Here is a 16318-nt window from a genome sequence, read left to right as displayed (position 1 = left end):
TTACATGCCATTGTCTTCTTACATTATTAAACCAGGACTAATGAAGAGAAGTCACAACAGAAGCATTAAAAGATTATTGTCCATTATGGTATATGATGTGGCTCACAAGTAGATTAAAAACAGTACACACAAGTAAAAATATAGTAACTAAATTAAGAGAGTTTTTGTAAGCTGTCATTCCTCCAGCTTTGAGATTTTAGGAGACCGGTTTATTTCTAAATTTATTCTATTTACTCTAATCTCTCTGTAGTTGTTTAAGTGTTTATTCAGGCTCTTAAAAGTGAAGTTCCTTTCCCTTTTATCTTTTAGTATTTCATTTAATTTAACTTTTCTGTGATTGCCTGTCCCAGTGTCAGCCATAACTACAGCAGATAACTTCTAAAATAAAATTAAAATACAGTAAGGCCTTTTATAAAGAAATCTCCTGCCACCTTTAACCTGGCTGGATAAAGTAACACAGGCTTTTCCGGTGTTACAAAGAAATCTGTGACCCATCAGAATGGGTTACTGTAGCGCCGTTCTACCTGCCGTAAATCTGACTTTGTGGGAAAGATTGCACCTAGACCGAGGCATTAATAAAAACTATACAAAAGTAGCGTTGTCTCGTTTCCGGTTACAGGTCATTTATGATCATCAGATCAAAAATTACACAGTTGCAGAAACATTAAAAAGTTACATATAGTCACTTTAATATGATTCCAATATGTTACCAATATAGAATTGGCCTATTTTTGGAAGAAAAGTTTACAAATTGAAAATAAGCTTACTGTAGGTGAGGTAGTTCCTATGGTAGCTATAGCATTAAGCTTAAGGATTCACTGGGCCTTCCACATGATGTGAAAATATATACAAAAAAATAATATATTAATATTCATTCATTATCATCCATCTGGCCTAGACACACGCAACCTAATTTTAATACAATATATATATAGGGGTCCCTACTAGGGTTGGATCCGGAGAAACTGTGTGGAAACTAATACGGCAACGGTGCCTTGACGACCGGTATCTCCTGGACCGAATAGCAACGCAGATTTTGCTGCCTCACCTGCGCTTCTCTCTGGTGCTCCGAAACAGATGTTAGAGGCAACAGAAGCATCGCTGCACGTGGCGCTAGTTAACATTGACAGCAGGTAACGTTGGTCTACCGTTAGCTAGGAGCTGGATTGGGAAAAAACCCAAACGAGACCCAACCCTAGTCCCTACTCCTTTTCTCTTTCAGTTAAGGGGTCCTTGGCCTACAAATCATTAAAGACCTCTAATATACATGAAATAATTCACTTTGTGTTTTTTTTTTCTCTCCTGTAGGCGTCCAGGATGACCCGCTCAGATGAAGACAGGGACCTGGGCTGGGACGCCTGGGGCACATGGAGCGAGTGCTCTCGCACCTGCGGAGGAGGAGCGTCCTACTCTCTGCGACGCTGTCTCAACGGAGGGTAAGCCTCATTTAACGAGACACAATTTGACAGCATCATTGAAATACGGAGACCCTTGTAGAGAAGAAAAAAAAGAATCCAGTACGTGACCCCTGTACAGAGCTGCTGCCGCTTCAATAAACCGATTTTTTTTAAAGTGCAACTTTTTAAGAAAAGGGTTTGTGATGCTATTTTTTAAGGTTACAAATGTAGTTAATTTTCTTGCTTCTTTACTTACTGTATGTCTTATGCAGCCTAATCCTTTTAGTTACTATTAACTGTTTGAGTTTACACTGTGACATATAAATATTGTTTTTTAATGACTGAATAAAACTACTACAAGGCCGAGAGAGGGAAAGAATGAGCTGGAAAACTCCAGACCATCTGTACGGGTCGGTGCGGATGGGATACTAGGAAGTCAAGGAGACACAGAGTGTCTGGGTTGGGTGTGTTCCGTAATTTCCTCCCACTGATAAAGGCATTAAGAGTGTGGGTGTTTGAAATCGCTGCTGTTTTTAAAAGCCACAATCAGACTGTCTGCTCCCACTGTCGGCCGTTGTCTGCTCAGATATTGGTTGCACACTGTTGCTTGTTCAGGAATTCATCACAGCCCATCTGTTTCAGACGGTGGCCGGTGGCATCATTCTATACTACAGCCTCCCGGCAACACATGTGTCTCTCTTATATCTGACTGAGCGCAGACTCGCTTTCCCAGCCATAATACAATACTGCTGAAGGACTTTTCTGCTGAAACACATGCCGTAAATACACGCAACAGTGCTAAAGCTTGCTAATTACTGGACCACCTTGTGGTCATGAGCTGATATGAAAATCTCCACCCCAAGCAGAAACACAGTCTGCTGAATTTGCAGATTTTCATTCATTTCCATTCTGCTGGGGAAAAAAAAGGAGCAGCCTTTCAAACCAGGAAAAGACAACGCTAACCAACGCTACCGACTGGTAAAATACTGACTCATGGTCAGTGGCTCTCAGAGTTGATAGAGACGCAAAAATCCCTCTTTAGAGTCTGTATGGAACGCACTGGGCAGAGCAGCAGCTCGACCACGGTGCTGTAAGATGACGTAGTATTAAGACAAAGTGCGTCTAGATATGACATTAAAGGAGACTTTAATGGTCAATAACAACGCCAAAGGCACATTGGCCAAGTATGTATTTTTCGCGATGGGAGTGAGAACGTGTTGCATATTAAAGGTATTAAGGTTGCCCATCCCTATTTGAAATCCAGACTTTCAGCTAGACCTACTCTATCTGTAAAGTGTCTCAAGATAACTTGATCAATAAATAAAATTGAATTGAAATTGAATTAAATAAACTAAGCCCAAGATGAGACACCCTTGAGGACATCATCACCGTATTATTCTCAGTTTGGTAAAGCTTCCTCCACAGCGCGGAGTGAGACACTGCTACACATCATTCTGTACAATCTTTTTGGTTGTACTGTAAATTAAATCTTATTTGTAAAATCTGAGTGCCCCTTTGAATGGCTCATGACAAAACATGTTATACAAGTAAACAACTGTATTATTCTGGGATAACAGAGGGTTTTACAAAATTTGGCTTTTAACTCAATGTGAGTTGTGTGGTCCTCTATCTGATTACTGTTTTATTGTATTTTAGTATTTAGTATTTTTATCTATTTTTTTAACTTTTTAAACCAGATGCTCTTATTTAGTTTTTACCATATTTTACATTAATTGTTTTGTATGTTTGAGTTTTCTGTGCAGCACTTTGGTAACTTTGTGTTTGTAAAATGTGCTATACAAATAAAGTGGATTGGATTACAAATGAGTGCAGCCACTCGGCCATGCGGAAGATATTTTGACTCTAAACATCCCCTCATGACATGATATGCTCGTTTGAGTACAGGCTCTCACCAATGACATCTATTTATTTCCTGTCTTAGATTATTGATATGATAATATGTCTAAAGTGAGTTTTATCAGTCTGGCCTGTGCTTCCCTCTGGACTGTTTGAAGTCTGACGAGGTTCCTGAGACATCTGAAGACAGCACCGCCCTGATCACTGTGAAGCCTGAACGCAGCTCCCAGCGTCTGGATGTGGTTGGGCTTTCGGATTTGTTCAGACTTCCTCTGCACTAAGAGATTCACACTCCAGTCAACAAGTGTGTGTATGTGTGTGTGTGTGTGTGTGTGTTGTTTTTTTCTGCATGGGTGAGGGCCAGTTGATTTCTGGACATAATTAGTTGATTCTGGAAAAGTGTGTGTGTGCGTGCGTGTGCGTGTGTGTGTGTGTGTGTGTGTGTGTGTTGAATTTGTGTTTACGTCCTTTGTGGACATCTGCGAATAGCTAGAGTAAGGACATCCTTAGTTAGCCGAATCTGCAATTTCATTCAGCACACACACACACACACACACACACACACACACACACACACACACACACACACACTGGTATTATGTATGGGTCCAGTGTTTTGGAGTGGAACTTGTCTTTGTCTATGCTTCGCCTCATCTGTGTCTCTCTCCCCTTTAAAGGTCAGTTAACTCCCACTAGCTCTGTCTGTCCTTATACAGCAGCACTCAATACGTAGAGGACATGTCTGTCTGTGGCTATAATAACTGACACTGTCCACTGCTGTTTAGCTGTTAATAACGAGAAGGTAGATTTTAGATTTTAAAGGTAACTTGTTTCCAGACAGCGGAATCATAAAAGATGCTTTTGCTAAATGATATTTACATGAAGCTCATTCTGTATACTTCCAGTGCAACACATTGTTATTAACAGGTTAGTATGATATCACATGAAAATGTATGCACAAGAATTCATACAATGTCCTACAAAAAATTTGACGACTGCTTGCCAGTCACATGACAGTTAAGTTTTGCTGTCTGTCTGTCAGTGACTGTAAGTGGGGTACTGGGCACCGTGAGGCGGTAACCACATTTTCCCACAATGCAACAATTCGACCAGCCCGTTCTCACTCCTAACACATAAAACTACTGACGTTTGTGCGGTGTCTCTCAGCATCAGATACCAAAATTCACCTTTTAGCAGTGTTGGGCAAGTTACTTCCGAAATGTAATACATTATAGATTACTAGTAACTGTCATTTGAGAATAATTAGTTGTATCACAATATTACTGTCTCTAAATTGTAATGCTTTACACTAGTTTTGCATTACTTTTGAGTTACTGTCACCAAAATAACAGCAGAAGTTTGACTTGGCCGGTAGCTTGTGAATTTCACCACCTGATCAATAAAGTCTCCTCTTTATCCACTTCAATACATCATAGATTATTCATAATATTTTGTATAACTAATATGAATATGCAAATTAACTAAATCTATGAAAATAGAGAAGTTAAACTTACAATAGGTGAGTAGGAGAATGAAAATACTCAATTAAAAATACCTTAAAGTTGTATTAAAGTACAGCATAGTTACTTTCCCCAGCTGATCAAATGTAATGATATTTACGTGTAGCAAACCAAAACATGCATTCTTGACATGCTTATATCTATCAGAAGCTCGGACACTGATTTACCGTCACCTCACACAGGTGTTGTCTGTACTCTCTCTGGTTCTGCCTTAAACCACAGGAACAGTGACGGGACCACCCGTTCTCACTCTGAACGCGTAAAATACGATTGTTTGGACAGTGGCTGTCCGCATCTGATGCGACAAAAAAGGCGCCCTTCGGTGTGTGTGTAGAACGTACTGGGGAGAGCAGCATCTAGACGGGGTTTAGAGAGTAGTATGGAAGGGGGAAATTCCGTAGGGAGGTTGGTCAGGGGGGGTGGATGGGTCAAACACAGGACTCTTACCCAGGAGAACGTGGTTGCGTGTCCTGTTATTGCCGTGTGTCAGGGAAGACGCTTTCTTCTTTAACCGGCCTGTTATTGCCGCGTGACAGGGAACCATAAGCCCACCCACGACCTTTCCCCAAACCTAACAGCGTCAAAAGGGACAACAATAGTCCCATCCAAGCGCGTGTTATAACGACAAAGGCACCTGACGAAGCGTCCGTATTTTACAGGATGGGAGTGAGAATGCGTTGGACGGGACAGCTCGCTTCAACACAACGTAATAACTCCTGAAAATAATATCCTCTCTCAGATGTATCTTTCTCTGCGGTCATCTCAACCATCGAGTACAGCAACAGGAAGTAATACTAACAGCTTTTTTGTCCTATGAAGAAATATTTCACGGTGTTGGGGAATTCTTAAACAAACAAAAAAAAAAACACTAAATGAGAAGAACGTGCTTTGGTTTATTTGCATTTTTTTAAACCAATCACAATTGACTTGGGCGGTACTAAGTGCCAGACAGAACCACGGTGCCTCTGCAAAATAACCTTGGGAAGGAACTTGTTTTGATGGAACGTGTAAGTTCAAAAGTTGTTTTAGTCGTGCAACAGAAAACCTACTCATCCCTGCATCTGTCTGCTGACAAGTTGTAATATTCTCTTTTTCTCCGTTTTCAGCTAGACTTAAAAGGACACCCGACACTACACACATTATGCCAGCTATGCATTTCCAGATCTCTGCAGGGTAAATCCAGACAAAGTTGATTTAGCACAACTAAATCGACTTACACATGTTCCACCAAAACAAGTTCCTTCCCGAGGCTACTTTGCAGCGGCACCATGGCTCCATCCAAGGCTTAGCACCGCCCAAGACGATACTGATTGGTTTAAAGAAATGCCAATAAACTAGAGGAGGTTTTTCTCCCATCCCAGAATGCTGTGTGGACTAGCCAGACCCTCCTCCGCAGCGCTGTGGAGGAAGCGAGACTAACCAGGTTTAAACCCTAGTGTTCAGTACATGAGCTCATCTGGATGTTGGTGGTTTGTCATTCAAAAACATCCTTGTATTGAAGCAGTGGTTATTATAGGGATTACCAAAACAAGCTAATACAATTTCTCTCTAACATTTCTTTTTTTGTCCTTTTAACAGTATGCCATGTGACTCAGTAGTTGGGTCCTGTCCTGAAAAAGCCATCACCAGAAATGCACTGTCGTCATGTCAGTGTTGTGAGCTTAGTAGAAGACTAATGGCTATAGCTTTATACTTTCCCAGACCTTGAAAATACACACACACACACACACACACACACACACACACACACACACACACACACACACAAAGACATGCATAGACTGGTGTACACCTACTAACAGTTCATGTCCATGGTTGAGTAGTTTATTCATGCGCACTGGCTGAAATCTTTTGTGTATTTTCCAACTGCTTACACACCAAATCTTTTCATGTCACACGATTTGACTACACACCAAATCTCCAAAGCCACAAGCTATTTCTCAGCCTTTTCATTTTCAATTGCTTACGTCACTTTTTTCGAAACACTACACACAATTCTATAACTTAGACACAAAAAATCTAACAGGAGGTGACTTGGGTGACCAGGGCGCGCGCGCGCACACACACACACACACACACACACACACACACACACACACACACACACACACACACACACACACACACACACTCCTCCTGAACACTAACCAAGCACTGCTTTAGAATAGGCTTGTACATAGGTCAAAGGTCAGATTACCTGTTTTGAATGATGGATGCCAACAATAGACAGAGAGCAAGGGGAGGGGGAGGGAGAGACAAGGGACGACAACGAGGAGGAGGAGGAGTAGGAGCAGGAGGAAAGAAGAGAAATAAGAATAGCCATCTCTGATGAGATCAGAGCCACACTTATTCATCATGTGATCAACCACGGATTGACCATGAGAGAAGCCCAGTGGCGTCCATACTTCAAACCATCAGAAATGAGAACAGGCATCTAATGACTATCTTTAGCGTTACAAATCAATCAGACTTTATTTTGTACAAAAATGATACCTTTTATTTACATATGTGTGTAGTTTGGCTTTCTTGTTTCATGCTACTTTACAGTGACTTGAGAAAGTCTACACACCCATGCTAAAGTTGATTAGAAAGAGGAATAAAAAACAGCTTTTGGAAATTGATCTTAATGCCTTAATTTAAAAAACATTTGGGAAAATCCAACCTTTTAAGGGCACCAATTTTCTTTGTGAATCAAAAAATAAATAAATGTTCTTCCTGAAAATACAGGGGTTATTTACACACCCCTATGTTAATTTCTCATAGAGGCAGGCAGGTTTTAATTTTTAAAGGCCAGTTATTTCATGGATCCAAGATACTATTCATCCTGATAAAGTTCCCTTGGCCTTTGGAATACTGTATACTACACTGTGCTACTCATACAAATGTAGTTGTATAGGTTTTGCCCAATACATAATTTCTGTTTCACTGTAACTTTGCATTATTGTTTACAGTATACTATTTACACACTCTCAGCAGATTACTTTCACTCCAGAACTTTGTAAATGTAGATATAAGCCCATGCAAGACAAATAGCTTTAGATTTAGAACAACAGTGTGTACATGGTAAATCCAAAAATGTGCTATTATGCAAATGCTTCATTTTGAGATGTGATGGCATTTTGAATGCAGTGTTTCATTTTGACAGAGATGTGAAGCATTTTGCATTTTGTGTGTGCAGTTTTGGGAATTGTGTGTAGAGTTTCCAAAAAATAAGACATAGTTTTGAAAACATGTGTAAGCAGTTTATCAAAAAACTATAATTGGCTTATTACTGTAATATGGAGCCATGGCTTGCTGTTGTCTGTGTTCGGTTCAGCTGGGAGAAGGCTACAAAGCTGTACTGTGCTTCTCAGCTCTCTACCTGGCCCAAACAGCAGATATTAGACCACGCCTGCTTTGTACTGCATGGGATAAATGAGCTGCTACCAGTTCAGTCTAATGTTATTGTAAGCCGGCAGGATAAATGTGCACTAAATGGCAGTTAACACACACCGAGAGATTGGATGTTGTTATTGTTGCTAACAAGGTGGAACGGACTTAACAGCGTGGCCATGCTGTCACGGGGAAAGGAACGTTCTGCTATGGCACATTTCACACAGGGCACTGGTTCATTCTGAAGCTCTGTTACTGTGTGTGTGTGTGTGTGTGTGTGTGTGTGTGTGTGTGTGTGTGTGTTGTTGCTTGACATTTAGGTCTCTGCCAGCTGGAGCTCAGCAAAGTGCTGAGATGGCTGCTGGCTGGTGATGTGTTGGTGAGGTGCTCGTAACCTCACAGGTGTGTGTGTGTGTGTTTTTTGTGTGTGTGTGTGTGTGTGTGTGTGTGTATGCGTGTTGCGTGTAAAGGGCACTGTATGGGTGTTTTTACTGCGTGTGTTTGAGTACTATGTGTGTAGTCATCCACCACATTTACTTCATGTTTTAGGTATTTGCTACTCCAGAGCAAATTAAGAGAAGCTCAACAAAGTTCAAGGTGAAAAAGTTGGGAAAATAATAAAAGCAGGCTCAAAATATGGAGAGAGGCAAGCCGACAGCACAATACTAGATGCAGAGTAACAAACATATACATTATTATCAAACAAAATGTGATTTCATCATAATCGCAACATTAATTCACATTCAGGTTTAAGACATTTCCCATGTGAAATGTAACAAATATGAAACGATCAGTCAATTTCAAGCTTTTTTTTCATAAGGTAACACACATATTTATATAAATGGGTTTTTAGAAGTTACTTTAAGGCTTAGTCCACCTAAATCACACCTAAAAAGTGTTCCACTGACCCTATGGTGTAAAGCAGTTGCTTTTTTTGCAGAGGTTGGGAGATCTCCTACCAACCAATGTGAAGAGGAATGGGATGCTGCAGGATGCTGTGGTAGCCATGCTGTTTCAGTGTGCCTTCAATTTGGAATAAATCTCCAAAAATTAACCCTGACCAGGCCCACCTGTGAAGTGAAAACCATTTCAGGTGACTACCTAATGAAGCTCATTGAGAGAACACCAAGGGTTTGCAGCACTATCAAGAAAGTAAAGGGTTAGTAGTTTTGATGCCTTCAGTGATAATCTACAATGTAAATAGTCATGAAAATAAATAAAACGCAATGAATGAGAAGGTGGTTCCAAACTTTTGGCCTATATGTTTTAGCACTCCTTATGTATGACTTTTACGCCGTGATTTATTGTAGGTGTTGAATCACCGTCAACCCCCCCCCACACACACACACACACACACAATTTCCATGTGACTGTGTATACAGATATGAGGAGTTTTTAATTCGTCCTCATTACATTCCCAATTCACCGTGATAGCAGTTATAGCAATCAGTAATCAAGACAGCAGGGCTTGAAGTCCCACCACCCTGAAAATAGATGGAAGAAATATTCCTGCTTCTGTAACGCGTTCAGTGGCTTTATAAACAGACGTGGTCCAAATAAAGACCTCTTTGCTGAGCTGATCATGGAGAACAGCAGGCCCACAGCAGCCTGTTGTCAGGGATTAAGTAGCTGCTATATTTGCCAGAGAACATCCTGAGCTCAGTATTGCTTCATATAAAGAGGTGACACTCACCCCAGCTCCTACACATGTACAAAGACTGCAGCAGGCTCATCCATGCTTCACGGGGGGAACCAGGCATGTAGAATCCATCCGGTCACCCTTTCTCCGTCAGTGGTTTCCTAGCAGCTATTTGACCATGAAGGCCTGATTCACACAGTCTCCTCTTAACAGTTGTTCTAGAGATGTGTCTGCTGCTAGAACTCTGTGTGGTATTCATCTGGTCTCTAATCTGAGCTGCTGTTAACTTGTAATGTCTGAGGCTGGTGACTCAGATGAACTTATCCTTAGCAGCAGAAGTGACCCTTGGTCTTCCTTTCCTGGGGTGGTCCTCATGTGAGCCAGTTTTGTTGTAGCACTTGATGGTTTTTATGACTGCACTTGGGGACACATTCAAAGTTTTTGCAATTTTCTGGACTGACTGACCGTCAAACCTTTGGCTTGTACTATGCAGTATACACACTCATAATCATACACATACGTCAATGTACAGATACTCTATTGCATTTGTTAAAGCCCTCCTTTTATACAATATTTTTTGAAAATCATTGCTTTGTACCTTTTTTTGAACTGGATTATGTTTGGACATTGCTTTAGTTCTGTGCACAGACCATTTCACAATTTCAAATAAAGTGAAAAGCCCCAAAAAACTATCTTTAAAAAATAAAGAGTAATATTCAGAGGCAAAGAAATGGAAATGCAAAATTGTCGTCTTGCTGTTAGTGCTTTAACAGAATCCCTGTAACTCTTTTACACAATTATGGAAGAATTAATACATTTTGATTATTTATACAAAATAATGTCAGTCAGGTGTACAAAGGTCTGGCAACCATAAAGGAGAAAAGGATCCTCCATTAGTGGCATTCATTGTTTTCCAAGCTTTTGATTAACAACTCTTTGCATGTAGTTTTGTGTTTTGACACAGGTCAGTATCACTGAGACACCCTTTGGTTTGCAATAGTGCTGACTTGTGGTTTTTTTTTAATCTTCCTTTGCAGAAGCTGTGTTGGCAAAAACATCCGCTACAGAACCTGCAGCAACAGGGTGAGTCCGAACCGTAGCACTCATTGGTAATATTTTTTACTAAATTAATTTTAGACTTAATACTTGGGTTAACCTGGAAAGGAAGACTATATCTCAAAGCATTTTCAGCTGCACATTACACATTCACACTGGAAAGTCATGTGTGTTTTTAAAAGACTGTCTGCCCATGACAGATGACAGAGTCAGTCATTTCACCAAGTGGCACAAAGCAACACATGTTCACGTTTACTGTAAAACTTTTCACTGTAAATTTGCAGTAATATACTGGCATCAGTGTCGCCGGTAAACTGTTTATTTACTGTTTTTAATTTAATAATAATGTATACTGTTTATTGATCACCAGTGGGGAATTTACAATTTACACTCTGTTTGTTAGTAATAACAAAGACACAGGCCTGAAACAGACACACATCTATAGGACCAATAGACCTATACAGTCCCTGACAAAAGTCTTGTCGCTTATCTATTTTGTAGAAACACCTGCTATAACCAACTTTTAATTTAATCAATTGGTGTAAGAAATAGCTCATATGAAAAGCTAAAAACCTCCCAATGATGTTCAGGTGCACTGAAATAAATTAGTTTCACTAAAAAAAGATTTATATTTAAACAAGACACAAAGGTCAATTTTGGCAAGCAAAAGTTTTGTTGCCTATACATAAATGAACAAATTTACTACAAATACTAAAATAGGTAGCAAATTAAATAGTGGTGCTGTGAGATTCAAATTTAATATCTTGTAGACTTCCATGAGCTTGAAGGACTGCATCCATGCGGTTTGGCAAGGATTCATACAATGTATTGTGAAGTCTCAGGAATAGCTAGGAAAGCAGTTTGCATGCCTCCCAGAGTTCATCAATATTCTTTGGTTTGGTCTTCCATGCTTCCTTTCATCCTACCCCACATATGCTCAATGATGTTCATGTCTGGTGACTGGGCCAGCCAATCCTGGAGCATCTTGATCTTCTTCGCCTTGAGGAACTTTGAAGTGGAGTGGAAGTATGCGATGGAGCACCATCCTGCTGGAGAATTTGGCCTCTTTATGGTTGGGAATATAAGAGTAGCTAAGATTTCTTGGTATTTGATGTTGACTTCACCCTGCAGATTCTCTGCACACCCCATACTGGATGTAACCCCAGACCATGATTTTCCGCACCAAACTCACTGTTTTCTGGGTGAATCTTGGATCCATGCGGGCTCCAGTAGGTCTCCTGAAATATCTGCGGCAACTGTGGTGTTTTCAACAGAAGATTCATCTGAAAAATCCACTTTCTTCCACTTCTCCATCGTCCCTCCTTTTAGCAGGCTGTGGGCCTTGGCACATGCCACACGGTTTTTCAATTGTCTTTTGTTTAGTGCTGGCTTCTGGGCACTGATTCAACCATGGAGGCCATTTCGAGACAGAATCCGACAAACCGTTCAGGTTGACACAGGGACTTCAGGGGACCAGGTCTTGTGGAGCTCTGCTCTGGGCTGGCCTTGGATTTTCGAGCCAACAAACGGTCCTCTCGAGCAGTTGTCTTGTGGGGTCTGCCTGACCTGGGCTTGTCAAAAACGTCTCCAGTGTCTTCAAATGTTTTTTTAATCCTCTGTACTTGACGCTGAGACACATTGAATGTGTCTGCCACATCAGCAGTAGATCTGGTCTTCAGCCTCTTGATAATCAAGACTTTAGTCTCAGGGTGAGTCTTGCTCAGGAGGTGAAGTCATCTCTCCAGCCACCAATCCACACTCCGTACTTTGGTCCCTACTTGGACTTTAACCAACAACCTTCCGGTTCCCAACACAACTCCCTAAGGACTGAGCTACTGCCACCCCCTTTTTAAAGTTTAAGGTATTTCTTCTGTAAATAGACATACAGTTTCTTACTGTATTATTTGAATTTACAGTAATATACTGGCTGCAGTGTAATTCACACCTTTCCCTTTATTTTCCCTTCTTCCTGCTTCTTACCATGAGCCAACATTACATTCTTTTACCCATGGCAACGATTGTTCTGTAATAGTAAAGGATATTAGACTTAGACTTCTCTTTATTAATCCTTTTGGGATGACTCCCACAAGGAAATTGAAACTGTCATATAGGTATATGATATAGGTTCACAATAAACTATAGTTAAAGTCAAGTGCTTTTCCTAGGTTCTTGGAAGACTAAGGTGCTCTTATTTGGGCATTTAGGGGTCCTCCCTTGAGAAAATATAACTTTTTAAACACAATAATGGAATTTTACATCATTTTGGACTATTACTATTACTATATCTGACTAAAATATTGGAAAATATAGAGCAGGTAATACAAATAAACACTCAAAACGTTTAAACTTAAACACAAATGTTGAGGTACTTGTACTTTACTTGAGTCTTATCTTTTCATGCCACTTTCTACTTCTACTCCACCACATTTCAGAAAGAAATATTGTACTTTATACCCACTACATTCATATGACAGATTTAGTTATTTAACACATTAAGATGTTTGCACACAGAACACATGATTAAACACTGAGTTGATTGACCCAACTGTTTGGATCGTTTCCAGTTTCTATTCTATTTTTCTGCATTGAATACTTTTACTTTTGATATTTTATGTACATTATCCTGATAATACTTACATACTTTCACTTAAGTAACATGTTCAATGCATAACTTCAGAGCATTTTTTAATTTTACTAATTGTGGTGGCGTAGGACCCTAATCTTCAACAAAGCAGTAATTTAAACCCAAACCAAGATGTTTTCTTAAATCTAACCAGTTTGTGTGCTCTGTGTAAGCCGGTGTCTATCGTCAGCCAAAGATCATCGTGTGAGGTCAAATATACACCACTCTGTATTACAACTGTATAATGGTTAAGTCCAACTGATATTAAATTGTCCATCAAACACACAAACAAAAAACAATGTATTCAAAAAACATGGTGATATTATTTTTGACTGCAACAGTCAAATTATTTGGATTAAAAATCTTCTGATCTCCAGTGTTTAATGTATGTTTTTACGTGTGTAAGGCGTAACATGCCCCTTCATTTGTCAGATACATATTTAATCAATATCTTTCAGCTGCTAGCTATGAACATTAAGTAGGCTGCCACTCGAAATGTTTGTGCCTCCCAACCAACAGAAAGTACCCTAATATGTTAACTGAATCTGAATAATTTTCAACGTTGGTTTCTGCAGTCATACCCGGACCTTATTCCATAGCACAGTCCATGCTCTACAGCTCCCCCAAATCCCCAGTTTATCTCCCAACATGCTGTAAAGGATTAGAAGATCAACAAGAAGCTGTGCGGAAGTTAGATCCGGAGACACATCCGGGGACTTTAAGATACTTTTTCTCAATCTCAAGAATGCAAAGAACAGCCTTCTGTTCTTGGGGAGAACATTCTTGCTGGTTGTTCTTGGAAGAATGAACTCGCAAGTTCACCAGCACCAAAAATGCTCCCAACAGTTTAATGATGCGTTCTTCTGGTTTTGCGCAACACCCTCAGCACAGAGGCTACTTGCAGTGCTCCAAAATAAAAGCTAGAAATAAAAACCACAACAATATAGCCATTTTGTATTTAAACAATTTCCGGAAAAGGAAACCTCACAATGTTACAACTATTGCAAGAGTATTGTGAAATAAAACTCATTGAGCTTTAATTTTATTATTTATGGTTTAGCTCAAACACTCATTACTTATTCAAAAGAGTGTCACGATCCCTAATCTTATTAATATATTAGTTTAAGTCAGTATAAATTTAAAAAAGAAGTAGGCCTATGCACTGGCTTGTCCTAGGTTTCCCTATTAGTGTTATGTGGAATTATCATTTCTATATTATATCAGTGCACTGAATAGGTCTAGGGATAACAGATGGAAATAAGCAATGAAAATAACAAAGGTTGGTTTCTCCTCATTTAGTCTACATAACATGTCATAGCATCTTACCACTTGATGTGCAACTGTTCATGCATCATACAGACTAAAACTCAACTTCTAATAAATTAGAAAACAAATACACCAACAAAATATGAACTAAATACCTAATCTAATGTAAATAGCCTATGTCACAACTTAAACAAGTCTCCCAAATAGAAACGGGTATCTCTCCCTTTCCCCCGCCTGTGTGTGTGTGTGTGTGTGTGTGTGTGTGTGTGTGTGTGTGTGTGTGTGTGTGTGTGTGTGTGTGTGTGTGTGTGTGTGTGTGTGTGTGTGTGTGTGTGTGTGTGGTGATCCATAGTATGTTCATACAACGCTTCTGTTGGGGCGCGCTCAACTCTATTTCTATGGGTGACGTCATGCGACTTCAGTGTGCATGCAAAGCATTCTGGGAAGGCGGCACTGCATTTGAAAAAAATGCTGTGCGCCAGAAAGCTGGCCAATGCCCATCTTTATGCAATGTACGTGACCCGTTTGTCCAATCAGCTGCAGGTCAGGGGCGTGGAGCATCAACCATGGATGGATGACGTCGCGACACTACGCTTCAGTCATGAAGCAGTTAACCCCAGGTTCCCGTTAATCTTATGATGGACATGTGTTGTGATATTTAAACTAACGATCCGTCAATGGCGAAATAAAAGCTTCTTATTAACATGACTGGTCTGAGAGACCTCCAGCTTACAACCGGGTCTCCGAGCTTGACCGTCCGAGCGGTGAGCTAGCGGCTGTCACGTCACTTTCAGGAGCTTCTCAACTCCGAAGACTTTGAAGAAAATTGTCAATTCGCCAACGATTTTCACAAGACTGCTAATATTCAAAATCTTAACAGTTCATATTTTGCCTAAAACGTTCCAAGAAGTGAATTTAGTAATAAATAAGATACCGAAAAGTGTTAAAATGATCCTGTCTGTCTACGTACCAGAAACCCGACCCTCGTTGAATGCCTAAATGAATGTTGGGATACGGGTGCTGCCAAGTTAATACAAGTTACCAACAAATGCATCCTCGGTAAAATGAGCATTTCAAGAACATTTCCGGGAATTGTAACTGTTCTTCGTAAAATGCTAACTTGTGTATTGGGATAATACTTTGGCAACACCAGATGCCGTTTCAAAGGGACACAAGAACACAGAAGTTAATAGAAGAACACAGATTGAGAAACACCCACTTAACTGAAAGAGAGACGGAGCTGTACTACCTATATTGGATAAAATTAAGTTGCATATTAAACCGGGCCTATAATAGCATGTAGGGCGGCTAAAGCCTTTTTACATACCTTTTTTGCATAGAATACTAAGAAATAATAATTGGCTGCATGATTTTATAAATCATCTTTTAATGTCAGTGGCACTGTAAATCCTATAGATAAACTGTATCTGTGGATTACTACATTACCTATAGCCTATCATCATTTGGGATTTATAATTTGCTAATAATATGTCATTTGATTAAGATCGCAGACTTGCACTAATGTATCGCAGACTTGCACTAATGTATTGTATATGTATGTATGTGTTATTAATGTGTGCACTTTTAG

At 39.9% G+C, this 16318-nt stretch overlaps 1 protein-coding gene across 2 annotated transcripts in view; it reads left to right on the top strand.

Moving 5' to 3' along the window:
• The window catches only part of adamtsl3 (ADAMTS-like 3), a 238953-nt gene that overhangs the window by 121562 nt on the left and 101073 nt on the right, over nt 1–16318 (top strand). For both annotated transcript variants that reach the window (XM_032537404.1, XM_032537405.1), the window contains exons 4-5: nt 1309–1436; nt 10823–10868. In XM_032537404.1, coding sequence (XP_032393295.1) covers nt 1309–1436; nt 10823–10868 — 174 coding nt within the window. The remainder of the gene's footprint in view (nt 1–1308; nt 1437–10822; nt 10869–16318) is intronic.

The sequence above is a fragment of the Etheostoma spectabile genome, chromosome 15 (genome assembly GCF_008692095.1).
Source record: "Etheostoma spectabile isolate EspeVRDwgs_2016 chromosome 15, UIUC_Espe_1.0, whole genome shotgun sequence".
Lineage (NCBI taxonomy): Eukaryota > Metazoa > Chordata > Actinopteri > Perciformes > Percidae > Etheostoma > Etheostoma spectabile.
Note: the sequence above shows the minus strand (reverse complement) of the source record. Positions and strands in the feature narration are given on the sequence as shown.